The sequence below is a fragment of the Bos grunniens genome, chromosome 10 (assembly GCF_055505025.1).
Source record: "Bos grunniens cultivar Pamir isolate PY7600 chromosome 10, Bosgru_T2T1.0, whole genome shotgun sequence".
NCBI classification, from domain to species: domain Eukaryota; kingdom Metazoa; phylum Chordata; class Mammalia; order Artiodactyla; family Bovidae; genus Bos; species Bos grunniens.
The window spans coordinates 50736102-50762936 of NC_141174.1; the positions used below are offsets into that span (position 1 = coordinate 50736102).

At 39.4% G+C, this 26835-nt stretch overlaps 1 protein-coding gene and 1 long non-coding RNA gene across 6 annotated transcripts in view; one reads left to right on the forward strand and one right to left on the reverse strand.

Annotated features, from left to right (window-relative positions):
• Positions 1-26835, forward strand: part of MYZAP (myocardial zonula adherens protein) — a 121361-nt gene that overhangs the window by 81167 nt on the left and 13359 nt on the right. For 3 of the 5 annotated variants that reach the window (XM_086321186.1, XM_086321185.1, XM_086321187.1), the window contains 2 exons: positions 3288-3371; positions 20830-20930. In XM_086321186.1, the coding sequence (XP_086177312.1) occupies positions 3288-3371; positions 20830-20930 (185 nt within the window). Of the gene's footprint in view, positions 1-3287; positions 3372-20829; positions 20931-23169; positions 23253-26835 lie in introns of all 5 variants that reach the window. The other 2 variants (XR_015134607.1, XM_086321188.1) reach the window with 2 other exon arrangements.
• LOC147364507 (uncharacterized) overlaps positions 21963-26835 on the reverse strand; it is a 37121-nt gene continuing 32248 nt past the window's right edge. Inside the window, exons 5-6 of the long non-coding RNA XR_015134608.1 lie at positions 26190-26439; positions 21963-24006 (exon numbers count right to left, since the gene is read on the reverse strand). This is a non-coding gene — a long non-coding RNA (uncharacterized LOC147364507). The remainder of the gene's footprint in view (positions 24007-26189; positions 26440-26835) is intronic.

The window sequence follows — 26835 nt, forward strand, 5'->3', positions numbered from 1 at the left end:
TAGGATAAATTCCCAGGAGTGGGATTAGTAGGTCAAAGGGTATGAACAGCTTTATGGCTCTTAATATTTATTGCTAAATTGCCCAAAGGGTCATTCTAATTTACAGCACCACCTGCAGCACACAAGAATAGCTGTCTCTCCCAGCCCTTCTAGCACCAATTTTCTCAGTCGGTAGTTTCAGGCAAATTTAATAGATATGAAAGGATAACTAGTGACTGTTTTTAATTGTTAATTAAAGTTTTTTTTTTTTAATCAAAATTGAACATTTTTCCTTAAGTATGTTTCTTGTGTTCTATTTTGTATAAATGGTTTGTTTTTCATGATGGAGTATTATATTTTTTGACACCAGGTGGAACTTAAAATATTTTATCACAAAAATGTCTAATTCACTCAGGACAAAGAGGGTAATAATGAATCATTGCCTAGATTCAACAAACAGCAAGATTTGGCCACATTTGCCTCATCTCCACCTTCTTTTCCTTTTATTTTTTCCTTTGTGGAATTATTTTAAAAGGCAAGTCCCAGACATTCTACGTGTTTCACTAGGCATCTCTAAAGCATGTGTACTTTTTCCTTCTGTAATCATAATTAGTTATTATTACATGTTAGTTTTCACAGCTAACAAAATCAATGATAATTCTTCGTCCCATTTGATATCGGTCTGTAATACCATTTTCCAAAATGTCTTTAAAAAGTCTTTTAATAGTACTTTGCTCCAATCAGCATACAGAGAAGTCCACTATACTTGGTTGGTAGGTTTCTAAAGTCCTTTGATCTAGAGCATGCTCCGTTTACTCCCCTCTCGCCCCCAACTCAAGTTTACCCCGACCTAGTGACTTACTGCAGGAACTAAGTCAGCTGTCCTATAAATGTTCCCACATTCTGAATTTGACTTTTTGTCTCCTTATTAGCTTGATTGGATTCTGTTTCAACTTTTTTTAGTCAGGGTAGGCAAGACTGCTTCCTGGGTGATTCATTTTGTACTGCTCCGGGGGCACATATTATCTGGTGATCCCACTTTGGGTGATGGTGAGGCTGGCTGTGGATTCAGGTGGTGACAGCCCTCAGCACAGTTATCAGGTTCCTCATCAGCTTTGCTGCTCAGCATTTCATCTGTCCATGAAAGTTGCTTGAGTCTGTTAGTAATATTTCCTAGGTATCACACAATGGTGATTTCCAAATTCTCTCCTTCCTTCTCCATTTATTACCTGGAATTCTTCTGTAAAGTAAAACTTCTTTCCTCATAAACTGGGACTTTTTCTTAGTAATCTCAACATGCAGTTTGTGCAAGTAAGGCAGGATAAATGCTTTATCCTTTTCTCTAAATCTTCATGTTTCTAAGTAAGGAGTTGGTTCCGCTGTCATTTCCAATTGTTGCTGCTTTGTTTTTTCTTTTTTAAGAATCATAAAATGCTCAGGGTTTTAAAAAATATATATATATATATTCCCTGTGTTTTACTTAATTACATTCTTTTTGATGTACAAATTGTCCTGTCTTTGACCCAAGGGAGACCCTTCATGTCTTTGTTTTCAGGTAGAATAAGGTGTCTCAGGCTTATCTAGTATATTTTTAAAAAAGAAAACAAAAATTATGAGTTCATACTGATACTTTCATTTCAAATCTAACAAAACTTTTTTTTACCTCTTTGATTTCATACTCATATTTCTTTCTCTTACACTAAAGACCTTGGTTCCAAATGTTATTATACAACCTATCAAATAGTTTCAAATATAATACTAACATTACTATCCAGATTTTCCCAGTGAGTGAGAAGTTTTGTTGCAATTCTTTTTATCTTTAGAACGCATCCACTAAAAATATCCAGTCAAATTACCTTGTTCTAACAGTGCCTGAATTACTTCTTTTAACCAATTTGATATACAGTTAAGTTCCTTTATTTCAGTTTGTTTTCAAATTTTAGGATTCACTTTTTCCCCCCTTTTTGGTTTTTATTTTTTGAATCTATAAAATGTGCTTCCAAGATTGAACCTGTGTAACAAGGTTATTATCAGAAAAGTCTTTCTTCTGTCTCTTCCTTCTAATTTCCTCCCTCTCCCTGTTGGTAAATATTAAGACTTGTTTGATCTTTGTAGTGTTTCTTTTTGCACATATTCATTCATACGTCTTCAGCAGTTTTACACCAAAATATTCATTCATATGTCTTCAGCAGTTTTACACCAAAGCCAGCATACCATACATTCTTTACGATATACTGTATCAGGGTTTTAGAGATCTTCACTTTTTCTTGAAGGTTACAAGGAAATCCATTGTTACGATGTACCATAGTTTTATCAGCCACTTATTGATGGAGTTCTGTCTTTGTGTGTGTGTGTTGCCTAAAATCCTATGTCCAAGTCATTTCATATTTTGGCTAATGTATCTATAGGATCTATTCCTCGAAATAGAATTGCTGGCTCAAAGGTTAAGTGTAATTGTACGCTTGTACTTCTTTTACTTATTGCTAGAGTCCCTTCTGTAGGAATTGTATCATTTTGCACAGAGAGGGATTTTTTAAAAAGGTTCTGCAAATGCTCAAATTTCATATAAAAATTATTGGAAAATTAGTGCATTCTTCCAAATCACATGTTATTTATTGAACCCACACTCTGTTCCCACTATTGTCCAAGACATGGCCTGGTACAGCGCACTCGGCTTTTAGGAAACCTGCAATTTGTCCATGGAGACATGATTTGTGAATGAAAAACAAATGGTACTCCAAGATAGATATAGTATAAAAACAAAGGGAAAAAACCCAGCTCAAGTCCCTGTCTTTCAGAGGACTTCCCTGCTTGCCCCAGGCCTCATGAGTCCTCAATCCTCTGAATTTCATTATTACTTTCAGTGACAGTGACCTTTTTCCCAGAGCAAAACTTTTGACACTTAGTTGAACAAATATAAATATACAAACAGGACCAACAGAGCCGAATGTTGGAAATACAGGCTGTGGCATAAATTCAAGCTGAATAAATTGTTTATGTAGAGTTACGTCTGCACTTCTCAAAGCATCAGTGAAGTTTTCCTAAGGGTTCCACAGCAAAATCAGTGCAGAAATGTTAGGCTAAATAAACCTAATGAAACAGCTCCACAACCATGTTTGATGTCCCAAGCTTACCTGGGCACAGAACCCCCTCTCCATGGAGCACCTCATGTTAATACTGTTGCACAGAACACAGAAGAACCAAAATGTAGTTTCTGTTTGAATGAAAGCCAAAGGCTTGTCTTCTAGTTGATTAACTTGTACAGTTCTGCATTTTTGATTAACAATGTCCAATTTGTTTCTTTCCAGATTGAATCACTAAAAAAGAAGGTGCAGCAGAAACAACTCTTAATATTGCAGCTTTTAGAAAAGATATCTTTCTTAGAAGGAGAGGTAAGAAGCCATGTTTCTTCATGCTGGTGTCTTCTCTACCATTAAATTTTATGTTGCTGAGCCTACCGCTGACACTTAATTAAAAATATGGCTATTTCCTGGCCTTATAAAATTGATTGAAGGTTAACTGCCAACATTGAAAATGAGGTTCTGACAGCTAGTTTTTCTTTACCAATCTGACTCTCCTCATCCCCCCTTGCTACCCACCTCTGCTTTTTGGCTCCCATTTTTCTTATTCAGGAATTTTCTTAGCAAGTTGGATAGGCTGCTGATGAATACTGATAATTCCCCACATCTGTGTTGTGCTTTATAATTTGCCAAGTATTTTCACATACATCTCTCACATGATTTTCTCAACAACTTTAAGAAAGGCAAGATGAGGTTTATTCTCTCAATAATAACAACAAAAAGGCACAGGGAAGGCAGGTAGCTTTTCTCAAGGTTACACAGTTCAGTGCCAGAGCTAGGCTGAGAGACAGACCCCTCACCCAGTTCTCTTCTGTGACCTCGAGTCAACACACTTTAGAGGTGACTTGTTGTTTAATCACTGTCGTGTGCTACTCTTTGTGACTCAATGGACTGTAGCTCCTCTGTCCAGGGGATTGCCCAGGCAAGGATTTTGGAGTGGGTTGCCATTTCCTTCTCCAGGGGATCTTCTTGACCCAGGGATCGAACCCACATCTTCCGCTTGGCAGGTAGGCTCTTTACCACTGAGCCACCAGGGAAGCCCCAGAGGCGACTTAATTTCACTGAAAACTTCTATGATATTTAGTATTCATGACTTTATGGCCTTTTGAAAGGCATTTTGGGAATTTTGTGGAGGTTCCAGGGAAGGAAATTATGGAGTTGAAAGAACTTTAAGAGCTTAGGTGTTAATAGAAGTGGAAGCCTTCTGTTTTCTCTGAAGGCTTTTTATTAAGAACTTGGCATTGAGCCTCTTCATTTAAGGCTCCGTGAATCTCTCCTTGTCTGTGTCCCGTTTATAGTCCTTCCCCAGTGAGAGACAGCCCAGGAGAGAATGGTGAAGTAAGGACACAGGAAAGTAATGACAGTAATTAAGCTCCTAGTGTGTGTTGGGCGCTTTTACTTTCTGTATCTTTTGTATACCATAGAGGCTAAGAGTGGAATCAGACTTGCCTAGGATTGAACCCTACATTCTTATTAGCTGGGTGACCCTGGAAAGGTTTCTTAGAATTAGAACCTGAGGATGATAACGGCACCTACGTGTGTGTCCATGTGATGGGAGTGCATAGAAAGTAGCTGGCATGCCTAAGCAATCAATCATTTTTTCTTTATTAAGAGGGATGAGTTAGATTATATTTCCTCCATTTTATAGCTAAAGAAACTGAGGTTCAGGGATGTTAAGGAACCCATCCAAAGTGACAATTATAAGTAAGCCTGAGCACTTAACCACCATGTTTGTAGGGGTGGCAAGCAGGGTCTTTGTTTCCTCTGTTTTGGGGGGGCTGCCTATAAAAGTCATAAGCAGAAACCCCTCATGGCCCAGAGGGACCTGAGAGCAGACTCAAAGCCCATGGGCTCATTGTCCTGACAGCTGAGTAAGTGGACATTTGTCCTGTCCCCTGAGTCCAGCTCTAGCTTTATGAATGGAGACTTCTGTATCGAAGACTGTCCTCTGAGATCACAGCTCCCTGTGGAGGAATCACAGCTCCACAGTGAGAGTCAGAGAGAGAGTGACCTGGTGAAAGTCATGGGTTCCGAGAGAGGCTGGTTCCAGGAAGGAGATGCTGACAGGAGAGGCAGAGGGTTACCCAAGACCATGCCCACCCCCTCCCGTCTCCCCCGGCTGGCTGTGTTACCAAGCCGGCTCCCCTGCTGGGAAATTAGAAAATGCCCAAGGGGGGACTGTGCTTTGAGAAGAGCCTTATATATATGTGTGCTTTTGATTTGGTGAACTCCTCTCTTCTCTTCATTTGGGTTGCCCAGACTCTGAGATGTGGATGTGAGTCTGCTAGTTTAGTTAGGAGGTGATCCCTGAAAGCCCCAGTGAGGAGAGGAGAAATGAGTCAGGGAAAGCATGAAGGCCTCTACCGACGACCTTACTGAGATTGCCACTGGGAACGGCTGCTGCTCACTTGCCCTGGGTTTCCGGGGGAGATGGCGCACACTAGGCTCTGAGATATTCCTACCAGAAGGTCTGAAAGCTGGGGCATTTGTCCACTAACTCCCATCAGTAGTTGGTTGAGGCCTGCTCCAGGAGGTTGTGGCAATTCTGGCCTGCCCTGGGCAGAGGAAGCCCCCCAGGTAAAAAGTCATGAAGGCATGTCAGGAATTGGTGAGTATCCAGAGCATGGGGGTGGGGTGGCCGTGTCTGCCGTGTGCATCCAAAAAGTCATTCAGAATGGCTTGAAAACTATTTCTCTTTGAGCATTTAAACACTAATTTTAGATTTGGTTGATTAAATTTCCCTAAACTATTTAAATTCCACTACAAATTTAGAATGCCGAATTCCTTTTGATCATGCATCTTAAACAACAGATAAACCGTTATACAACATGTCAAGATTTAATAATACATTTACACTTTAACTTATTCTAAAATATTAAGTATCTTGGGTTTAATTTATATCTTCATTGTTTGTGTTCTTGGTTTTTAAGATCTTCGAAAGGTCTTAGAGTTAACCTAAATGTCATTGTGACATTTTCCAGACAGTTGCACTGATCTTTCATATCCAGAGGACAAGGAATACCTTTTCTGAGCAGCAAAGCCTACAGGATGCTGACTCTTGGAGGGACACCTTCTTGCTTTATGGTATAGGACTAGGTGGCTTCAAGGTGATTCAAACTCAGGACCCCTTATCATTGGGCTGTACTGACCTATCTTTAGTACTATTAAAAATATGTATATTCCTTATTAATACTTTACCATTCTTTGTCAGACTAGGTAAAGATTTCACCTCTTAGGAGATGAGTTTGAGCTCTTGGTTTTCCTCTTCAGGTTGTGTGAGCAGTTGATGATGTTACAAACACACTGCTGACTGTCATCTCCTTTTCAGGCAAGAATACTGGAGTGGGTTGCCATTTCCTTCTCTGGGGGATCTTCCTGACCCAGGGAGGGAACCTGTGTCTCCTGTGTCTCTTGCATTGTGGGCGGATTCTTTACCATCTGGTGATGTCCATGTGTAAAGTCGTCTCTTGTGCTGTTGGAAGAGGGTGTTTGCCATGACCGGTGTGTTCTCTTGGCAAAATTCTGTTAGACTTTGCCCTGCTTCATTTTATACTCTAAGGCCAAACTTGCCTGTTACTCCAGGTATCTCTTGACTTCCTGCTTTTGCATTCCAGTCTCCTATGATGAAAAGGATATCTTCTCTTTGGTGTAGAAGGTATTGTAGGTCTTCACAGAACCATTCAACTTCTTCATCTTTTTCTTCTATGGGGCATAGACTTGGATTACTGTGATGTTGAATGGTTTGCCTTGGAAACAAACCAAAATCATTCTATCATTTTTGAGACTGCACCCAAGTACTGAATTTTGGACTCTTTTGTTGACTATAAGGACTACTCCATTTCTTCTAAGAGATTCTTGCCCACAGTAGTAGTAGATAATAGTAGATACTAATAGATAATATGGTCATCTGAATTAAATTCACCCATTCCTGTCCATTTTATTTCACTGATTACTAAAATGTTGATGTTCACTCTTGCCATATCCTGTTTGACCACTTTCAATTTACCTTGATTCATGGACCTAACATTCCAGATTCCTATGCAACATTGTTCTTTACAGCATCGGACTTTACTTTGACCACCAGGCACATCCACAACTGAGCATTATTTCCGCTTTGGCTCAGCCTCTTTATTCCTTTTGTGGCTCTTTCTCTGCTCTTCTCCAGTAGCATACTGATCTGGGGATGGGGGTGAGGTTCATCTTTCAGTTTCAATCTTTTTTCCTTTTTATGCTATTCATGGGGTTCTCAAGGCAAGAATGCTGAAGCGGTTTGCTATTCCCTTCTCCAGCGTATCGGTATAGCAAAGTGACTCAGTTATATTCTTTTTCATGACGGTTTATCACAGGATATTGAATATAATTTCTTGTGCTGTACAGTAGAACCCTGTTGTTTAAAGACCATTTTAGTAGTGACAAAATTGGGGAAAATATGTGTTTTTTTAAGATTCTGAGGTTGCACTGACATTTTCCAAATTTATCTAGTTGTTTTGCTTTATAATACAGGGTCCTGTTGGCCACTAAGAATTTCTCTTATTCTTACCTATTCTAACACCAGGAAGTTTTATTCCTTGACTTTCCATTCTCTGCTTTACTGTAATGATGCCAATGATGGTGTTTTAGTTATCTTCAAAAAGTTTTGGTGGACAGAGCGAGTAACCTAGTCCTGTCTGATTAATAAACTAGGTGCTGCTGCTGCTAAGTCACTTCAGTCGTGTCCCACTCTGTGCGACCCCATAGACGTCAGCCACGTCTCCCCCACCAGGCTCCCCCACCCCTGGGATTCTCCAGGCAAGAACACTGGAGTGGGTTGCCATTTCCTTCTCCAATGCATGAAAGTGAAAAGTGAAAGTGAAGTCGCTCAGTCGTGTCCAACTCTTAGCGACCCCATGGACCGCAGCCTACCAGGCTCCTCCATCTGTGGGATTTTCCAGGCAAGAGTACTGGAGTGGGGTGCCACTGCCTTCTCCAAATAAACTAGCTACCCTTTGTTAAGGGCCTGACTTCAGACTCTGGAGCTAGACTGCCTGAGTTCCAGTGTCAGCTCTGTGACTTACTAGTATGTGGTCTTGAGCAAGTTACTTAACTGCTTTGTGCCTTAGGTTGCTCATTTGTAAATGGGAGTCCTCTGCACAGAGTTGTTAGGAAGACTAAATTAGTTAATACTAAGTGATTAGAAAAGTATGTGGCTCCCAGTAAATGCCATGTGTTTACTGTTTCCTCAATAGCTAGGTCCCAGGGACTCCTTCTATTGACAACTGATTTATATTTCCTCTTTGTCCTTCTCTTCCTCCTTCTTTTAAATTGAGAATGTAGATTATTTTGGTCCCTGAATTCATCATATGTACTTACTGGTGCAGAAACTCATTAGATTTTGCAACCCCTTCCCCCACCAGATCCCTAGAAGTTTGTGCTAGGCCCCATCAGACTAGGTTTTCATCAGCTGATTCAGAAATCTCCCTGATGCAAAAATATGCCCATTCTATTTTCTTTTTTTTTCCAAATATATTTTTATTCACTTATCTCTTGAAGAAATACCCCATCCCTTATTTCCAATATGTTGTAGTTTATGTGCTTAGTTGCTCACTTATGTCTGACTCTTTGTAACCCATTGACTGTAGCCTGCCAGGCTCCTCTGTCCATGGGATTTTTCAGGCAAGAATACTGAAGTGGGTTGCCATTTCCTTCTCCAGGGGATCTTCCAGACTCAGGGGTTGAACTTGTGTCTTCTGCGTTGCAGGCGATTCTTTACCTGCTGAGAAACTTTTATTAAAGTTATAAGCATCTGGCTTCATAAGGTTCATCAGCTTTCTGAAACTGAGTAGATCCCATTTCATTTTTCTCTGCTGAAAATCCTAAACTTATATTCCAACTCCAAAGTCAGAGGAAAGGAGTCAGATGTCTTGGTTTTGTCCGTCCTGCACTTAACGTGTGTTGTGTGGTACATAAACCTCTCAACGTGTCTGCTGTGCATTCCTGGGTCAATTGTGAACTTCCCTGTGTGACACCGGGGCAGCAGCACCAGGCACCACGTGCAGGTTTTATTGGACGTGCATTCTTGTTTAGAGCTCGGGCTGCAGCTCCGGCTGCTCCCTCCCTGGGGCCTCGGGAGCCGGGGAAGGAGGTGGCTGCCGTTCATCTGTGACATAATCTCCCAAAAATGCCAAGAGGTGCCACACCAGGTCCTTCCTTTCTGGAAGGCGCACAGCCTCCCAAGTTCCTGGGTGGTCTGCATTTCACAGCTCAACACAAGGTGGTGGTGTTTGAGAGTAGGAAAACCCTGGAACCTGATTCTCAGTCCTGGAGCAATCTCTTCTGCAGCCCAAGCCAGGCAGTCAGCCGAGGCTGCTCTTTAGTCATAGCCTGTGAGGCTCAGAGCAGAGTGTGTTTGCTTTCCTGTATCAAGATCTACCTTTTAAAATTATTGTTTTTTAAGTATTTCTGTCATCCTGCTCTAATTTTCCTCCTGTTGCCCATATTCAGGCTCTCATCATCCTTTTTTAGGTCCTGTCAACCTTGTATTAATTCATACAAATAAAGCTGAAGCTTTCTAAAGTGTATGGTGACAGATGTTAACTAGACATCCTGCTGTGATCATTTTATAGGGTGTGCAAACACCAAATCATATGTTGGATACCTGAAACCAATAGAATATTATATGGCAATTAAGCCTCCATTTTTAAGAAAGTATGTAATTTAATGAGTGTTGACGGTTGTATATACCCATGAAACCACAACTGCAGACAAGATGCAGAACGTTGCCATCACTCTCAAGATCTATTTCCCCTTGCGGTCCATCTCCCTTTCTATTCACCACCAGGCAACCAGGGATCTTTTTTTGGACTTGTTTGCATTTTATATAAATAGAATTATATAGTTGTGTGCTCTTTCATGTCTAGTTAGCTTCTTTCACTCAGTGTAATGATTTGAGATATATCCATCTTACATATATTCTTTTTTTGTGGCAGGATATTTTTTATTAAGATACCACAGTTTATTTCTCCATTCCTTATTGAGACACATTTGGGTTGTTTCCAGCTTGGGGCTATTGTGAATAAAACTGCTGGGAACATTACTGTACAAGTCATTATGTGAACTTAGGGTTTATTCTTTTTTTAAAGTAATTAATTTATTTTAAATGAAGCAAAGATGAATATTTTTAATGATAAAAGGTACAATTCACAAAAAAGATAGACATCATAAACTATTAGACACCTTAACAACAAAGAAACAGACCCATAAAGAAAAAATCAGAAGAAATATAAGGGAAAAGAAAAAATATATAATCATAGACATACTAACATTTCCCTGAGAATATTTTATCAAGTACACAAAAAATAAGAATAGGGGTATCTTGAATGATGTCGTTAATGATTTAAATATAACAGATTTCTATTTAATTTATATTAATCATATCCTACATAAATATATTTAAAATTTTATATCTCATATGTTATCAGATATCCATAGGACATTTAGAAAAACTGGCAAAACAGATAAACATTACTAAATTTCAAAAAGTTTACAAAATTTCTTTTGTGTGTGTGATTCAGTTATACATATACACATATGTTATTTTTGAAATTATTTTCCATTATAGGTTATTATAAGATATTGATTATAGTTCCCTGTGCTATACAGTAAACCTTTGTTGCTTGTTGCATATCCATTTTTTAAAATTAGAAATGTAGCATTCTATTCACATCAAGTCAATCAAATGGAATCTAAATATCATAAATTTTTTAGTTAGGAAAAATTTCATAAGTTTTCTAAAATATAGATTATATAGATTATATATATGTATACAAAAGCTTTTCTACTACACTTGATAAAGGCTTGAGAAAGAACATAAAAAAAAGAGAGATGGAGAAATTGGGAAACATAAACTAAATGAAATGGGAGCACTGACTATGAAATAGAAAAAGAAATAAACTAGATAAAAGTAAAAGATCCTTATATAGTCCAGTTATTTTTAAACATGGCTACTCACTAGAAACATATCTGGAGCGCTGGCAAAAACACAAAGCAATACCTGGGCATTTGTATTTTTTAGAAAATTCCAAAATAATTCTCATATGCATATGGATTTTTTAAGTGATTACAGGTTTTTCTATTACATGGTTGTTTTGGTGATACAGAATTCTGTAATTTTTCTGCTGACCAATCGTAATACAATGGTACTGAGTAATAGTTACATAATCACAATAGTGAAAGATGTTTATCAGTTTTCACAATCAATAACAAGACAAAAAATAAAAGATAATTACAATTGCAAGCCATAGTGGGAACATGATTAACCTAACAATATAAAATAATTACATACAGTTTGGGGGGGTCAAGCAGAGTGATGTGGTAAGTGAAAGTGCATACATGCACGTGTTTTCATCTGCTCAGCCAGTCTGTGTCTTTTGGTTGGTGTATTTAATCCATTTACATTTAAGGTAATTATCCATATGTATAATCCTATTACCATTTTCTTAACTTGCTTTGGGTTTATTTTCTGTAGGTAGGGCTTTTCTGTTCTCTTGTTTTAGGCCTAGAGAAGTTCCTTTAGCTTATGTTGTTAAGCTGGTTTGGTGGTTGGTGGTGCCGAATTCTCTTTAATTTTCTCTTGTCTGGAAAGCTTTTGATTTCTCCATCAAATCTGAAGGACAGTCTTGTTGGGTGGAATATTCTTGGTTGTAGGTTCTTCCCTTTCATCACTTTAAATATGTCATGCCATTCCCATCTGGCTTGTAGAGTTTCTGTTGAGAAATCAGCTGATAGCCTGATGGGAGTTTCTTTCCATGTTACTTGTCATTTTTCCCTTGTTGCTTTTAGTATTTTATCTCTGTCTTTAATTTTGTCAGTTTGATTACTGTGTGTCTCAGTGTGTTCCTCTTTGCGTTTATCCTGCCTGGGACTCTGTGCTTCCTGGACTTGGTTGATTATTTCCTTTCCCATGTTTGGGAAGTTTTCAGATATTATCTCTTCAAATATTTTCTCAGGTCATTTTTCTCTCTCTTTTCCTTCTGGGTCCCCTATAATGCTAATGTCCATGCATTTACTGTTTTCCCAGAGGTCTCTTAGGCTGTCTTCATTTCTTTTCCTTCTTTTTTCTGTATCCTGTTCTGTGGCAGTGATTTCCACCATTCTGTCCTCCAGGTCATTTATCCATGCTTCTGCCTCAGTTACCCTGCTGTGGATTCCTTCCAGTATATTACTGATCTCTGTTTGTTCTTTAATTCTTCTAGGTCTTTGGTAAGCATTTCTTGCATCACCTCAATCTTTGCCTCCATTCTTTTTCTGAGATCCTGAATCAACTTCACTATCATTATTCTGAATTCTTTTTCTGAAAGGTTGCCTATCTCCACTTCATTTAGTTGCTTTTCTGGAGTTTTACCTTGTCCCTTCATCTGGGATATAACTTTCTGCTTTTTCATGCTGATTAACTTTCTGTAACGTGGTTTTATTTTAGTTGCTTTGAGATTGTGGTTCTTCTTGTTTCTTCTGTCTACCCTCTCTGATGGAGGAGGCTAAGAGGCTTTTGTAGGCTTCCTGAAGGGAAGGACTGGTGGTGGGAAAAACTAGGTCTTTCTCAGTAAAGCTTTAATCCAATTATCTGCTGATGGATGGGGTTGTGCTCCCTCCCTGGTAATTTTTTGGCCTAAGGCAACTCAGCCCTCAGGTCTAAGGGCTCTATGGTCAGGTTGGTGGTGGCCTCCAAGAAGGTTTACACCAAAGCTGACCTCCCCAGACAGCTGCTGCCAGTCCCACGCCCCCTCCCCCAACCCCCGTCCCTCTGGGGAGCCCCTGCTGACCCACACCTCCACAGGAGACCCTCCAACACAGGTGGTTTTGGTTCAGTTTCCTATGGAGTCACTTCTCCTTTCCTCTGAGTCTTGGTGCACGCAAGGTTTTGTTTTCAGCCTCCAAGACTGGAGTCTCTGGTACCCCAGTCCTGTGGAAATTTTGTAATCAAATCCCACTGGCCTACAAAGTCAGATTCCCTGGGGATTCCCAGTCCCTTTGTCAGGTCCCCAGGCTGGGAAGCCTGACATGGGTTCCAAACCTTCACAACAGTGGGAGAACTTCTTTGGTATTATTGTTCTCCAGTTTGTGGGTCGCCCACCCAGAGGGTATGGGATTTGTTTTTATCATAATTGTGCCCCTCCTACCATCTAGTTGCGGCTTCTTCTTTGTCTTTGGGTGTGGGGTATCTTTTTTTGGTAGGTTTCAGCGTCTTTCTGTTGATGCTTGTTCAACAGCTAGTTGTGATTCTGGTGCTCTTGCGGGAGATGGGCGCAAATCCTTTTACTCTGCCATCTTGAACCTGAAGCCCAGGTTGATTCTTGTTGAGTGAATTCCTAGTAATGGGATGGCTGGGATGTATGGTAGATAAAGATCTAACTTTTTAAGAAACTATCAAAGGAGTCTACTTTCCCACCAGAAGTTGGACTGTTCCAGTTTCTCTGCATCCTCACCCTTAATACTGTCAGTCTTTTTCACATGGCCATTCTGGAAGGTATGTGGTGGTATCTCATTATGGTGGTATTTCCATGGTCACCAGTGATGCTGAGCATGTTTTAAGTGCTTATTAGCCATTTGTATATATTATTTTTTGAAGTGTTTGTTCAGATCTTTGGCCCATTATTTTACTGAATTTTACTTTTCTTTTTTGTTGTGTTAAGGGTTCTTTATGTATTCTGGATACCAGTTCTTGGTCAGATAAATGTATTGTGAACATTTGCTCCCATTTCATGACCTCCTTTTTCATTTTCTTAATGATACCTTTTGGTATCCATTTTTATTTTTGGTAAAGTTCAATTTATCAATTTGTTATGGTTTCTGCTTTTTAGTTCCTAAGAAATCTTTGTCTACTACAAGGTCACAGAGATTTTCTCCAATGATTTCCTCTAAAAATGATAGGCGTTTTGCTTTTAAATTTAGTTTTAAGATCCATTTGGAGTTAATTTTTGTATTTTGTGTGAAGTAAGGATTGATATTTTTGTTTCACCATAGATATCCTATTATTTCTTTTTAATGCCTCTTTATTCTGATATTGATCATTTGTCCCCTTCCACCCTTCTTTGATCAATCTAAGTAGAGTGTTATTAATTTTGCTGTTTTTTTTAAAACTAAAATAGCTTTTGGCTTTGTGGATAGAGAATATTATCTGTTTTCTGTTTTATTGAGGCTGTTTGCTCTGATATTCATTATTCTCTTCCCTCTAATTATTTTGGTGTTACTTTGCTCTTCTTTTTCTAGCTTCTTGAGGTAGACCTTATAGGTCAGTGATTTTAGACCTTTCTTCTTTTCTAATATACGCTTTTAAATCTATGAATGTCCCTTCCCAGCTCTGCTTCACCTGCAACCTACAAGCTTTAATAAGATGTATTTTCATTATCATCCAGTTCAAAATATTTTCTAATTTCCTTTGAGATTCTTTGACTTATCAATTATTTAGAAGTGTGTTGTTCAGCTTCCAAATATTTGTGGTGTTCTTAGACATCTTATTGTTTTTTATTTCTAATTTAATTGTTATGGTCCTAGAACATGCTTTGTATGGTTTTCATTCTTTTAAATTTAGTTTGACTTGTTTTATGGCTCAGCATATGGTTTCTCTTGGTTGAGTATTATAAAAAAAATTCATATTCTGCTGTTTTTGTGTGTGTTATATAAATATCAATTAGATTTAGGTTGTTGATAATATTGTCTGGATTATTTATGATTTTCCTGGTTTTTGTATAACTGTTCTCTTAGTTGCTCAGAGCAGGTATTAAAGTCCCTTGCTATGATTTCAGACTGTCTGTTTAATTTTGTTTTTTACTTCATATATTTTAAAGCTCTCTTATTAGGTACAAACACATTTTTGACTATTGTGTTTTGGCATGAATTGATCTCTTTATGAAATACTGGTCACTACCTTTGTTCATACTCTTTGTCTTAAAGTCTCTTTTATCTGGTATTATAATTTCTGCACTCTTAAGTTTATTGTTTGCATGGTATATTTTTTTCCATCCACTTATTTTTAACTGGTCTGTGTTATTTAAAGTACATCTCCTGTAGACAATATATAGTTAGGTTTTGTTTCTTTATACATTCTGATATTCTTATACTGAAGTGAACAGTCCATTGACATTTAATTTTTATTGACATGGTTGGATTTAGTTCTGCCATTGTTTGTTTTCTATTTAGTCCCTCTGGCTTATTTGCTGGTTTTGTTCCCTTCTCTTGCCTTTTTTTGGACTATTCCAAAATTTTTTAGAATTCCATTTTAATTCATCCATTCATCAGTTGGCATTGTGTCTTTAATATTTGAGTGGTTGCTCTAGGTACTATAATATACATCATCTAGTGTTCACAGTCTACTTAGAGGTAATATTGTACCATTTAATATAAAATGTAGAAATCTTACAATGATAAGGTCCATTAACCCTTCCCCCTGCTGTCTGAGTTAACCTTATGTATTGTATCTATATATTACTATAAACCCACTGTATATTGCTAGAAGTTTTATGTCATATGTATTTGGAGAAATTAAAATAATTTTCTTTTATGTTTACTCATATAGTATTTATTTCTGATATTCTTCACTCATTCCTGAAAAATCTGAGTTTCTGATACCTCTCTTCAGGGTGAAGAATTTTTTTTTTTTTTTTTTTTAGGGTGAAGAATTTTTATTTAGCATTTTGTGTAGTGCAGACCAGATGGGGACACATTCACTTAGTTTTTCTTATTTGAAAATAAGGCCTGTAGTTCACCTTCATTATGGAAATATATATAGAGTTCTAGGTTGACAGTTTCCTTCATTAGTATTCAGTCTCGTCTGGCTTTCATAGTTTTTGATGAGCAACCTTTGGTAATTCAGATTACTGTTTCCCTATATGTAACAGGATGACTTTCAAGATTTTTCTTTGTGTTTTTCAGTAGTTTGACTGTAATATGCCAAGGTAGGTTTCTCTTTGAATTGGTTGTCTGAGTTTGATGAGATTCTTGAATTGGTTATATTCAAGATTATATATATTGAATCAATATATAATCAATATATTGGTTATATATATATTCAATATATATATCAAGATATATTGATATATATTGAATATATATATTCAATAATATATAATCAATATATTGGTTATAGTCAATTCTTGAATTTATATAAATTTATGTCTCTTACCAAAATGGGAAAATTTCAGCCATTCTTTGCTTTCCCCAAGAACCTGGAGATGTACTACCCCCCACCCAACTGCCCCCTTAGTTTTTTGAATATTTTTTCTGCTCCAGTTTCTTCTTTCCTTCTGTGATTCCAGTGTCCCTATGTTAGGCTTTTAAAAATTGTCTCACATTCCATGAAGTTTCATTTATTATTTTCAACATTATCTTATCTTGATTGAATGACTTCTTTAATGTGTCTTCAAGTTTACTGACTCCTTCCTTTGGCATATCCATTTTTTTCTTAGGGCAATCTAGTGATTGATCTAATTTCAGGCATTGTACTTTTCTGTTCAAAAGTTACCATTTGTTTTCTATTTATATTTTCTGTTTCTGTTTTTTTTTTTTTTTTCCTCCTTCATCAGTGATGTGCAGGAAAATAGACTTGTAATTGCTTTAGAAGGTAAAGAATCTGGTTAGACCCAACTGCATCCTGCCTTGCTATGGTGGGTGATGGGTTAGATCTCGGTTCAGTTCTTTAAGCCTTGGCTTCATACTTCTTTCACTTTGCTCCACATGTACATTGTTCAGGGGTCTGCTGGAGACTGGAACTGAGTTTATACACAGAATATAGAATTTCAGTCTTTTCTGACCCTTCCATTTTGGCTTCCTTCTCACTCTTGGTAATGCTTCTATCCCGTAGACTCCTACTGTTTTGTTTTTTTTTTTCCTATCATACAGATGATCTTTCTATCAAATTTTTACTGTGTTAGTGCTGCCTCCACTATGACTATTCTGCTCTTGGGCAAAGCTGCAAACAGAAACAAAAGAATCACAGAGAACCCAGCCAATGCTTGTCAACTGCTCCAAGTTTTACCTCCTGTCTAAAACTTACCTGTCCTTCAGTCTCTGAAGACCTCGGTTGTTGTTTGTCTTCTGTCCAAGGTTGATAGCTATTCTTTGCACGAGTCTCTATTTTTAAAATTAAATTATTTATTTAAATTGGATGATAATTACTTTACAATATTGAGATGGGTTTTTGTCATACATCAACATGAATTGGCCAGAGGTATACATGTGTCCCCCCATCCTGAACCCTCTCCCTCTCCATCCCATCCCTCTGGGTTGACCCAGCGCACTGGCTTTGGGTGCTCTGCTTCATGCATCAAACTTGCACTGGTCATCTGTTTTACATATGGTAATATATATGTTTCAATGCTATTCTCTCAAATCATCCCACCCTTGTCTTCTCCCACAGAGTCCAAAAATCTGTTCTTTACGTCTGTGTCTCTTTTGCTGCCCTGCATGTAGGATAGTCATTACCATCTTTCTAAATTCCATACATATGTGTTAATGTACAGTATTTGTGTTTCTCTTTCTGACTTACTTCACTCTGTATAATAGGCTCCAGGTTCATCCACCTCATTAGGACTGACTCAAATGCATTCCTTTTTATAGCTTAGTAATATTCCATTATGTATATGTACTACAACTTCCTTATCCATTCAACTGCTGATGGGCATCTAGGTTGCTTCCATGTCCTAGCTATTGTAAATAGTGCTGCAGTGAGCATTGGGGTATATGAGTCTCTTTCAATTCTGGTTTCCTTGGGGTATATGCCCAGCAGTGGGATTGCTGGGTCATATGGCAGTTCTATTCCCAGTTTTTTAAGGAATCTCCACACTGTTCTCCATAGTGGCTGTACCAGTTTGCACTCCCACCAACAGTGTAAGAGGGTTCCCTTTTCTCCACACCTTCTCCAGCATTTATTGTTTGTAGACTTTTTGATGATGGCCATTCTGACCAGTGTGAGATGATTCCTCATTGTGGTTTTGATTTGCATTTCTGGTTTTACATTTAGATCTTTAATTCATTTTGAGTTTATTTTTGTGTATGGTATTAGAAAGTGTTCTAGTTTCATTCTTTTACACGTGGTTGGCCAGTTTACCCAGCACCACTTGTTGAATAGACTGTCTTTTTCTCCACTGTATAGTTTGAGGAGGCTCTATTTAACTGCTTACTCCTATATACTAGAAGTGCGGCTCTCACTCTACCTAGAAAACTGCAGTGACCTCCCTGACTGATCTTCCTTCCTTATAGTTTTATTTCCTCCCAATACAGTTTTCACTTGGAGCCCAAGTGTTTGAAGTAAAATTTGAGTTTGGTCTTATGGGCCTGGGTGTAGAGGCTTGGTTGTGGCATACACAGCCCTTCATAACCAACTCCTGCACACCTGTACACTACAGTCAGGGGCCTGTTCTCAACCCAGTATTCTTCCATAATTCTGGGGTACTCATTCCTTTTATTTCCCTTACTCTCTGTCCCTTGCATAACTCCAGAAAATCTTCAGACAATTCAGTCCTCCATTTTGAGTTGGACATCCCCTCTGAAGTGCCCCCATGATATTTTCTGGGTCCCCCTGGCATGAGACTTAGGAGTTTGTTCTGTTATTTTCTGCTTAGATGTCTGTACCCCCAAAAGACTGAACTCCTCAAAGGTTACAAATTATGCCCTATTTCTTTAGCTGCCAACTTCCTCCCCTCACTTGATTTTACATACTACCTGATTCCCAGCAGATACTCAGGTTTTGTTTTTTTTTTTAACTAATAGTATTACATTTTTAAAAGTTAAAGATTTTCATATCAGTGCTTCAGTGAATAGCTGATTCAGGGTTTGAACCCGGGTCTCCTGCACTGCAGGCAGATTCTTTACCATCTGAGCCACCAGGGAAGCTTGATTTGTACGAGAGTTCCTTTGAAATAGAACAAAAGACTTAGGACTACAAGTCCACTACTCACTGTATACCAATTGGGATACATTCGCTAACCTTGCCTTTTTGCCCCCTAACTATAGGTACTCAGCTCAGCATTTTACAGAATCCTCATGATTACAGTCTACACTGAGAAAGAATGAAACAGTGGGACTGTTGATTGTTAATGGGCAGGCCTCTCTTTCTGTATGAATGGGAGAGTTCAGATATTGTTGGTGAAGCAGTGTGTGTGTGTGTGTGTGTGTATGTGTAAATGATGGTGATCCCCTGGCAGTTAGCCAACAGCATTCTCCCAGAGCACCAGGTGACAGATGCCGAGCCCACAGATCAGTCATGGCTTGTCAGCAGCTAAGGAACCTGGAGTGCATTCTCTTCCTGTACACCGTTTCGCATTATCAGAAGGGATTCCTAGACCTTTATACCCTGCAGAACGTGAGTCTGCACCAGAGCCGCTGCTTTGCGCCTTGTTATCACCCATCCAGAGCAGGAGCTCTTTCAGAGCAAATGAGCTTGTTTCCAAATAACTTTTCAACTTTCATGTGTTGTTGAGTGTCTTAGAATACAGTGCCTTAGCTTCAGCATCAGCTTAGAAAAGACAAACGCTTAATTTTTTCTGGTTATGCAAATAAAACACTCATTCCCTGGTGGCTCAGTTGGTAAAGAATCTGCCTGCAATGCAGGAGATCTGGGTTTGATCCCTGGGTCAGGAAGATCCCCTGGAGAAAGGCATGGTAACCCACTCCAGTATTCTTGCCTGGAGAAGAATCCCATGGACAGAGGAATCGCAAGTTACAGTCCATAGTGTCACAAAAGGTTGGACATGACTGAGCGACTAACACACTTTCAAAGGCATTTATACATTTATTCAATACATATTTATCTTGCATATACTACATACTGTGTTCTGAGTAATACAGTCAGGAACATAGTTATGGTTATTGCCTCATGAAAATTTAGCATTACAGAAAATACATAGAACTTTAAAAGAGAAATCAAAAAATCTCTATACACAGAGAGAACCACTGTCTGAATTTTTTAAAAGGTGTGTCTTTCTGTCCTTTGGGTTTTAGGCAGCAGCATTTCATCTGTTTTCATTTCAATATCCTCAACTCCCTTGCTCCTTTGTCCTTCATTTCCCCCACGGGGCAAATTTCCAATTCCTGAGCATCTAATCATCAACTTATGTAATGTTTGGCTCTGGTCTGGGGAAAAAACACTATTTCAGAATGCTAATTTTAATCCCAAGGAGCTTGTTCTACTTTATATGTTTGAGATTCTGAATTTTCCACACCTACGAAATACTAATTATTAAGTTACAGAGGTATTTCCCTCTAAATTAAGTTAATAGACTTAAACTCAATTTATAGTTTAATGAGGGAGTTTTAAAACATGAGCTGTACCTTATTTATAATTACAAAAAAAGTGATAAATATCTAAAGGTCATCAGTAAGAGACTAGTTAAATAATGTAGATCCATACAATGGAATGCTATGAACCCATTAAAATAGTTTGTTGACATAAAAAGAAAACTAATAAACATGGAAAGAGTCACAACACATTGTTGAGTGGGAGAAAAGCAAATGGTACAGAGTAGGGCAAAAAGCAAATAATGGTACAGAGTAGGATATTTTGTTTGTTTCCATTCAGGTAAAATTGGATACATATGTATGTCCAGGCACATAAAGCTATTAGTAAGGATTCAGTCAATATATTCCTTCAATTCCTACTGTATAAGAGGCACTTAAAAATACACTGTGATAGATGTCTGTGTCTAGGGGAAAATCCAGATAATACCTATAAATTGTATCATATGTATTTGTGGGGGAACACATTTGCTTTACTAACAGCCCTTTTCCCCCTCATCTCTAGAATAATGAACTACAAAGCAGGTTGGACTATTTAATAGAAACCCAGTCCAAGACTGAAGTGGAAACCAGAGAGGTTGGAGTGGGCTGTGATCTTCTACCCAGGTATTTAAGAATTTCCTATTGTTCCAACTCAAATTCCCCTTTGACTCGAGAAAATACTTTCACTGTGCTGTTATTCCCAGAATTGCATTCTTTCTATCAAAAGTATTTCTGCAAAGAGAAGTGGTGGCTGCTGAGGGGTCTGGCTGGTTTCTGTGGAGTGGGGAGACTGTGGAGGCCAAGGGCATGCATGGCCCAGGAAAGACCTGGGGAAGCCCCTGCAGAGAGATGAGCCCCATCAGCAAGTGTGTGCATTTGGTCCTTCATCTATTCATTTATCTGTTCATTCGGCACACATCTGTTGAGTACCTCCCCTGTGCCAGACAGTGATGATAACGAGAGGAATTAGACTGGGTTCCTGCCCCAGAGTGCAGGCTGCAAGGGAAATCAGATGTACAGGCAGACATTCTCAACAGTGTGAGAGGGCCCTGTGAGGTAGTAACAGAGTAGGGAGACTCTAAACCCTGCTGCTCCCTAGTACTGTAACAGAGTGTTGTCATGCACTAGACCAGATTCACAAATACATCTCTTCAGACATAAGCACATAAACAGGAACTATAACCTGGTTTGTTCAGCTGCATTGCTGAGCTAGAGGACTGAGCCATGTGTTGTTAAGTTGCTCACAAGCCCAGTACCTGGGTCTCTCCCCAGTCAGGTTAGCGCCTGTGACCCAGCAACCCAGCCCATGTCTCTAGGTGCTCAAAACTGTGCTTGGCTCCAAGAGGACAGAAAACAAGTGCATACCAAGGGCACTGACGGTACATGGCTTGTGACTTGGGTCACCAGAGTCACAGAGTGCCACACCCTGTGTGCAGTGCCGGAAGGTGTATTCTCGTGTGGTTAGGGGCGTGTGTGTGGTGGTGGACATGAGTCGGTCAGGAAAATGTAGACTCCTGGCTTTGAATGGTTACATCCATGGGAAACAGGAATGAGCTGATTGCCAAGCTGGGCTGTAGAACACCCAGCTCTCGTCCTCGGGGTTAGGAGCTGCGGGACATGTTCAGGCTGGACTCTTGTTAGCTGGGGCCTCCATTTCCTGACCTGGTAAGTCAGTGAGTTGCCCAGGTGACTACTCAGCTCTAACCAGTTCTCACACTGTAGAACAATGTCTCATATCCCTGTTTAGTCATTACTGATATTGTCTTTTTTGTTTATTAAAATGAGATACTTGCCATTCTCAAAATACTTACCAAAAGCAGGATTAAGCTCTTTTATTTATTTTTTTGAGATAAGTCTCATTTATGTTGCTCGCTTTTTAATTAAAAACAAGGCAATATTTTTCATTCTGATACCATTAACAGAATATGTTTAAAAAAGAAGGAAAAAGAATGTATAAATAGACTCTAGGTCTCATCAATGCAGGGGATAAAGTACTTGATAAAAATAGGACCCAAAAGAATGATTGATCATACCCAGGGACAACTGTTAAAATATAAATAGTTTGGCTATTTCCTCTTTTTTTTAATTTTTCAAGAACCAAGTGGCTTAGTCCCCTCTAATTGCCCACATAATAAATCTTATTTGGTTGAGACGGGTACAAAACTATGTCTGAAACCAATAAATTGTTTGTTTTCTAATTCCCACATTTTGGCCTAAAACAGGGTTTTCAATTTGTATGCCGAGGGATAGCCTGAAGCAAACTTTTATGGCTAAGTTATGAAACCACAAAGCGGTGTTCATAATGGAAGTGCTGACAGACCCTTAACTTATGGCCGCACTGAACTTGGAAGCCACTTCAGTATCTAAAAGCAGCTTTTCCATAAATGTAACATTTGGTTTCCCCCAGGATCCATCTTAGCACTTTAACTACCTGGGGCAATCAGCAGAGGAAATGAAAACTACGTATCCCCATTTCCGAAAAGGCAGGGTAATCTTTCATTCTTTCTCTCGCAAGTATTTATGAAGTGCCTACTATGTGACAGGCGCCGTGCACGTCTGGGGGGCGAGGAGCACAGCCTCTTGAGAGGTGAGGTGGGGCCGTGGTTTCCCACCTGTGCTTTTTGGAACTGTGCGCTCTGTGCTCGGGCTCCAGGAGGGGCTTCGGGGTGGGGGCGACGAGGTAAGCAAGGAGCTAGCCTGTGGAGACCGTCCCCCCTCACAGAAAAAAACCCAACCTGAGAAACTCAGTTTTTAGTGTGTTTTATATGTTAGATTCCAAGTAAGATTTTGCCTGAATAAAGAACTCTGTGGTCACAATCAAATGGGAACCCCCACCCCCGGATCTAATCTCCCTGTTTTATAGATACCAAAACTGAGGCCCAGAGAGATACAGGGATTTCCTAGAAGCCACAGAGCCAGGATTTGAGCCATACCTCTGGAGTCCTGGTATGGTACATCTGTAGTTTTAAAATGCTCAGTAGAGATTGCTAAATTGTGTTACGTATGTTCTAAAAGAATCCCTGGTTCTCACTTAAGACTTCAACTGCTGCTACTGCTAAGTCACTTCAGTTGTGTCCAACTCTGTGTGACCCCATAGATGGCAGCCCACCGGGCTCCCCCATCCCTGGGATTCTCCAGGCAAGAACACTGGAGTGGGTTGCCATTTCCTTCTCCAATGCATGAAAGTGAAAAGTGAAAGTGAAGTCGCTCAGTTGTATTCGACTCTTAGCGACCCCATGGACTGCAGCCCACCAGGCTCCTTCACCCATGGGATTTTCCAGGCAAGAGTACTGGAGTGGGGTGCCAATTGCCTTCTCCTAAGACTTCAAACTGGCATCTAACTAACAAAAGATTCCATGGTGTTTTCAATAATTTTTTTTTCATTTTTTAACTTTACAATATTGTATTGGTTTTGCCATATATCAACATGAATCCACCACAGGTATACACGTGTTCCCCATCCTGAACCCTCCTCCCTCCTCCCTCCCAAGAATATTTTGAAAACAGGCTCCCCAAATATCTTAGATCCATAAAAAGTAATGAATTAAGCCTGTTACGCAGGTGAGTTTTGTTCTTCCTTCTGGGTCTTCTGCCGTACCCTCCAGCTGGGAAGGTTTAGGCTGTGGGGGTCCCTGCCCAGCCAGCTGAGCACAGCCCTGCGCCAGTTACTTAGTCTCCTTTAATCTGCTGTGATTCCATCCTTACAATGGGAATGAAGATGACAATATCAAATCATATTGGACTGTTATGAGGATTAAATGAAAACATATATGTAAAGAATTTAACATGGTAACTGAAGAACTTAATAGCTAGTATTCCTATTATCTAAATCAAAACTTGATTTTACATATAAAACATGGTATCAAGTATTTTTTTTTTAACATTTTATTGGAGTATAGTTGATTTACAGTGTTGTGTAACTTTCAGGTGTAGAGCAAAGTGATTCAGTTATACATGTGTTCATTCTTTTTTAATTTTTTGCTCATATAGGTTATCACAGGATATTGAATAGAGTTCCCTGTGCTGTATCGTAGGTTTGTGTTGGTTATCTGTTTTATACATAGGAGTGTACACGTGTTCATCCCAAGCTCCTGGTTTATGCTTCTCCCCAGTGTTCCCCCTCTGGTAACTGTGAGTTGTTTCTGATACAAGTCTGCTTCTGTTCTGTAAATAAGTTTGTGTCTTAGTTGCTCAGTCGTGTCTGACTCTTTGCAACCTCACGGACTGTAGCCTGCCAGGATCCTCTGTCCGTGGAATTCTCCAGGCAAGAATACTGGATTGGATTGCCATTCTCTTCTCCAAAATAAGTTTGTATCGTCTTTTAAAAATGAGATTCCACATATGAGTGATATTTGTTTTTCTCTTACTTCACTTACTATGATAATTTCTAGGTCCATCCACGTTGTTGCAAATGGCATTATTTTGTTCTTTTTTATGGCTGAGTAAATATTCTGTTGTAAATGTGGACCACATCTTTAGCCATTCATCTGGCAATAGACATGTAGGTTGTCTCCATGTTTCGGCCATTGTGAATAGTGCTGCTCTGAACGTCGGGGGCGTGTCTTTTTGGATTAGAGTTTCGTCTAGATATATGCCCAGGAGTGGCATTGCTGGATCATATGGTAATTCCACTCTCAGTTTTCTGAGGAATCCCTGCCTTCCATCATGCATGCACTAACTTAATTTGCGCTGACAGGGGAGGAGGGTTCCCTTTCTCAGCATCCTCTCCAGCATTTGTTGTTTGTTGACTTTTTAATGATGGCTATTCTAACTGGTGAGTTGGTACCTCATGGTAGTTTTGGTTTGCATTTTTCTAATAATGAGTGATGTTGAGCATCTTTTCATATGCCTCCTGGCCATCTGTATTTCTTCTTCTTTGGAGAAACATCTATTACGGTTTTCTGCCAATTTTTTGATTGGGTTGGTTGGTTGACAGCTTAATTGAGTGGCTCGTGCTCCCGTATGTGTTGAATTTTTCAATTGTCAGCGGTTTGGTATCAGTGGTTTACACTGGACGCTGTGTAGAACTCTGGAAGCCCCAGTGATAGATGAGGTCTTTGGTCAGCTGTGTTATCAGGTGTTGCAGTGTGTCCCAGGCACTGGGCACAAAGCCCGTGCTGCTGTAAAGCCTTATGGCACCTAAGACCCATTTCTCCCTATACCTGCAAGTTTTACATGCTGTGCTACTGCTAACAGCATTTGGTGGCTAACAATCTGCCTGCCAAGCAGGAAACCAGCTTTGATCCCCAGGTAGGGAAGATCTTCTGCAGTAGGAAATTCCAACCAGCCTCCAATATTCTTGCCTGGGAAATTCCACGGACAGAGGAGCCTGGCGGGCTACAGCCCCATGGAGTTGCGAAGAGTGAAACATAACTGACTTAACAATTAGAGCTGCTCAGGGAGCACAGAAAAAATAGAGCAACTCTAATTGGAAGTCAGTTGACTATCAAAATCTTCCCCTAGGTAAGGAAACTGAGATTTGAAGAGCTTAGGTAGCTCACACCTCTCTTGCATACAAGTCCTCATTCCTGGCTGCCTGCTGGGCACCGCTTCATCTTCATACAAACCCTTATCCATAGCTGAGCACATTTTTTTCCATCAAAGTCAGATCCTCTAGTTGTGGTTAAGAGCAAAGGCTTGGAAATCAGCCCTGGGTTTGGGTCCTGGATCTGCCTCTGGGTATATCTATAACTTTGAACTAATGCCTAACCTTTTTGAATCTCAGCTTCCTTACCTAGGGGAAGATTTTGATAGTAATTCCTACTGAAACTTGCTAAGATGATTCAGATATAAAGTGTCCAGTGTATATGGCCATGTTTGCATATTTCTGCTGCTGCCATCACCACAGTCCCAGCTGCCATAAGTTCAGGGTTCTGCACTCACCTTTGAGCTTTGCACCTGGACTCACTCACTGGTACGGGGCTGGCTTTTTCCTTCATGACTTGCTCCAGACTCTCTATTTGCACTTCCCCAGCCTCTTGGAGACCAGTGTTCAGTCCCATCCCTGGCTCCAGGTTCTCCTTCTCAAATTCTTCTCCTTCATCTCATCTTTGTGTGGCATAGATTTCTCGAAAGCAAGGAGAGAGGGAAGGGGTCAAAGGCATTCACCCTGATGCCAGGGGCTTCTAAACACCTAATTAAAGGCAAAACTCATGAGTCAGATTTGAGAAGTTCGATATATATTAATTAAGGCCATTGAGAGCAATTTTAGGTCAGCTAGCCTTCAAAGAGAAAAGTGGAAAACAAAATACCAAAAGAAAAGAGACTTCTGTCCTTTGTCCCTTAGTGAAACTCAGTTTCCAGTAAACTCATAAATTATGTCTTAATAGGTACATTTTAATGAAAAATATTCCTTGCAGTCATAAGTTGCCGGCGCATAGTAAGTACTTTAAAATGCCTACATTTTCATATTTCTGTTGTAGAAACCAGAACACAAAGCAGCTTTTTGTCAAGGCATTATTTGCTGACTCTGCTTTTGTTTGCCCCAGGGAACTGCCCCTTTATGGATTAATAAAAGGTTAACAATAGC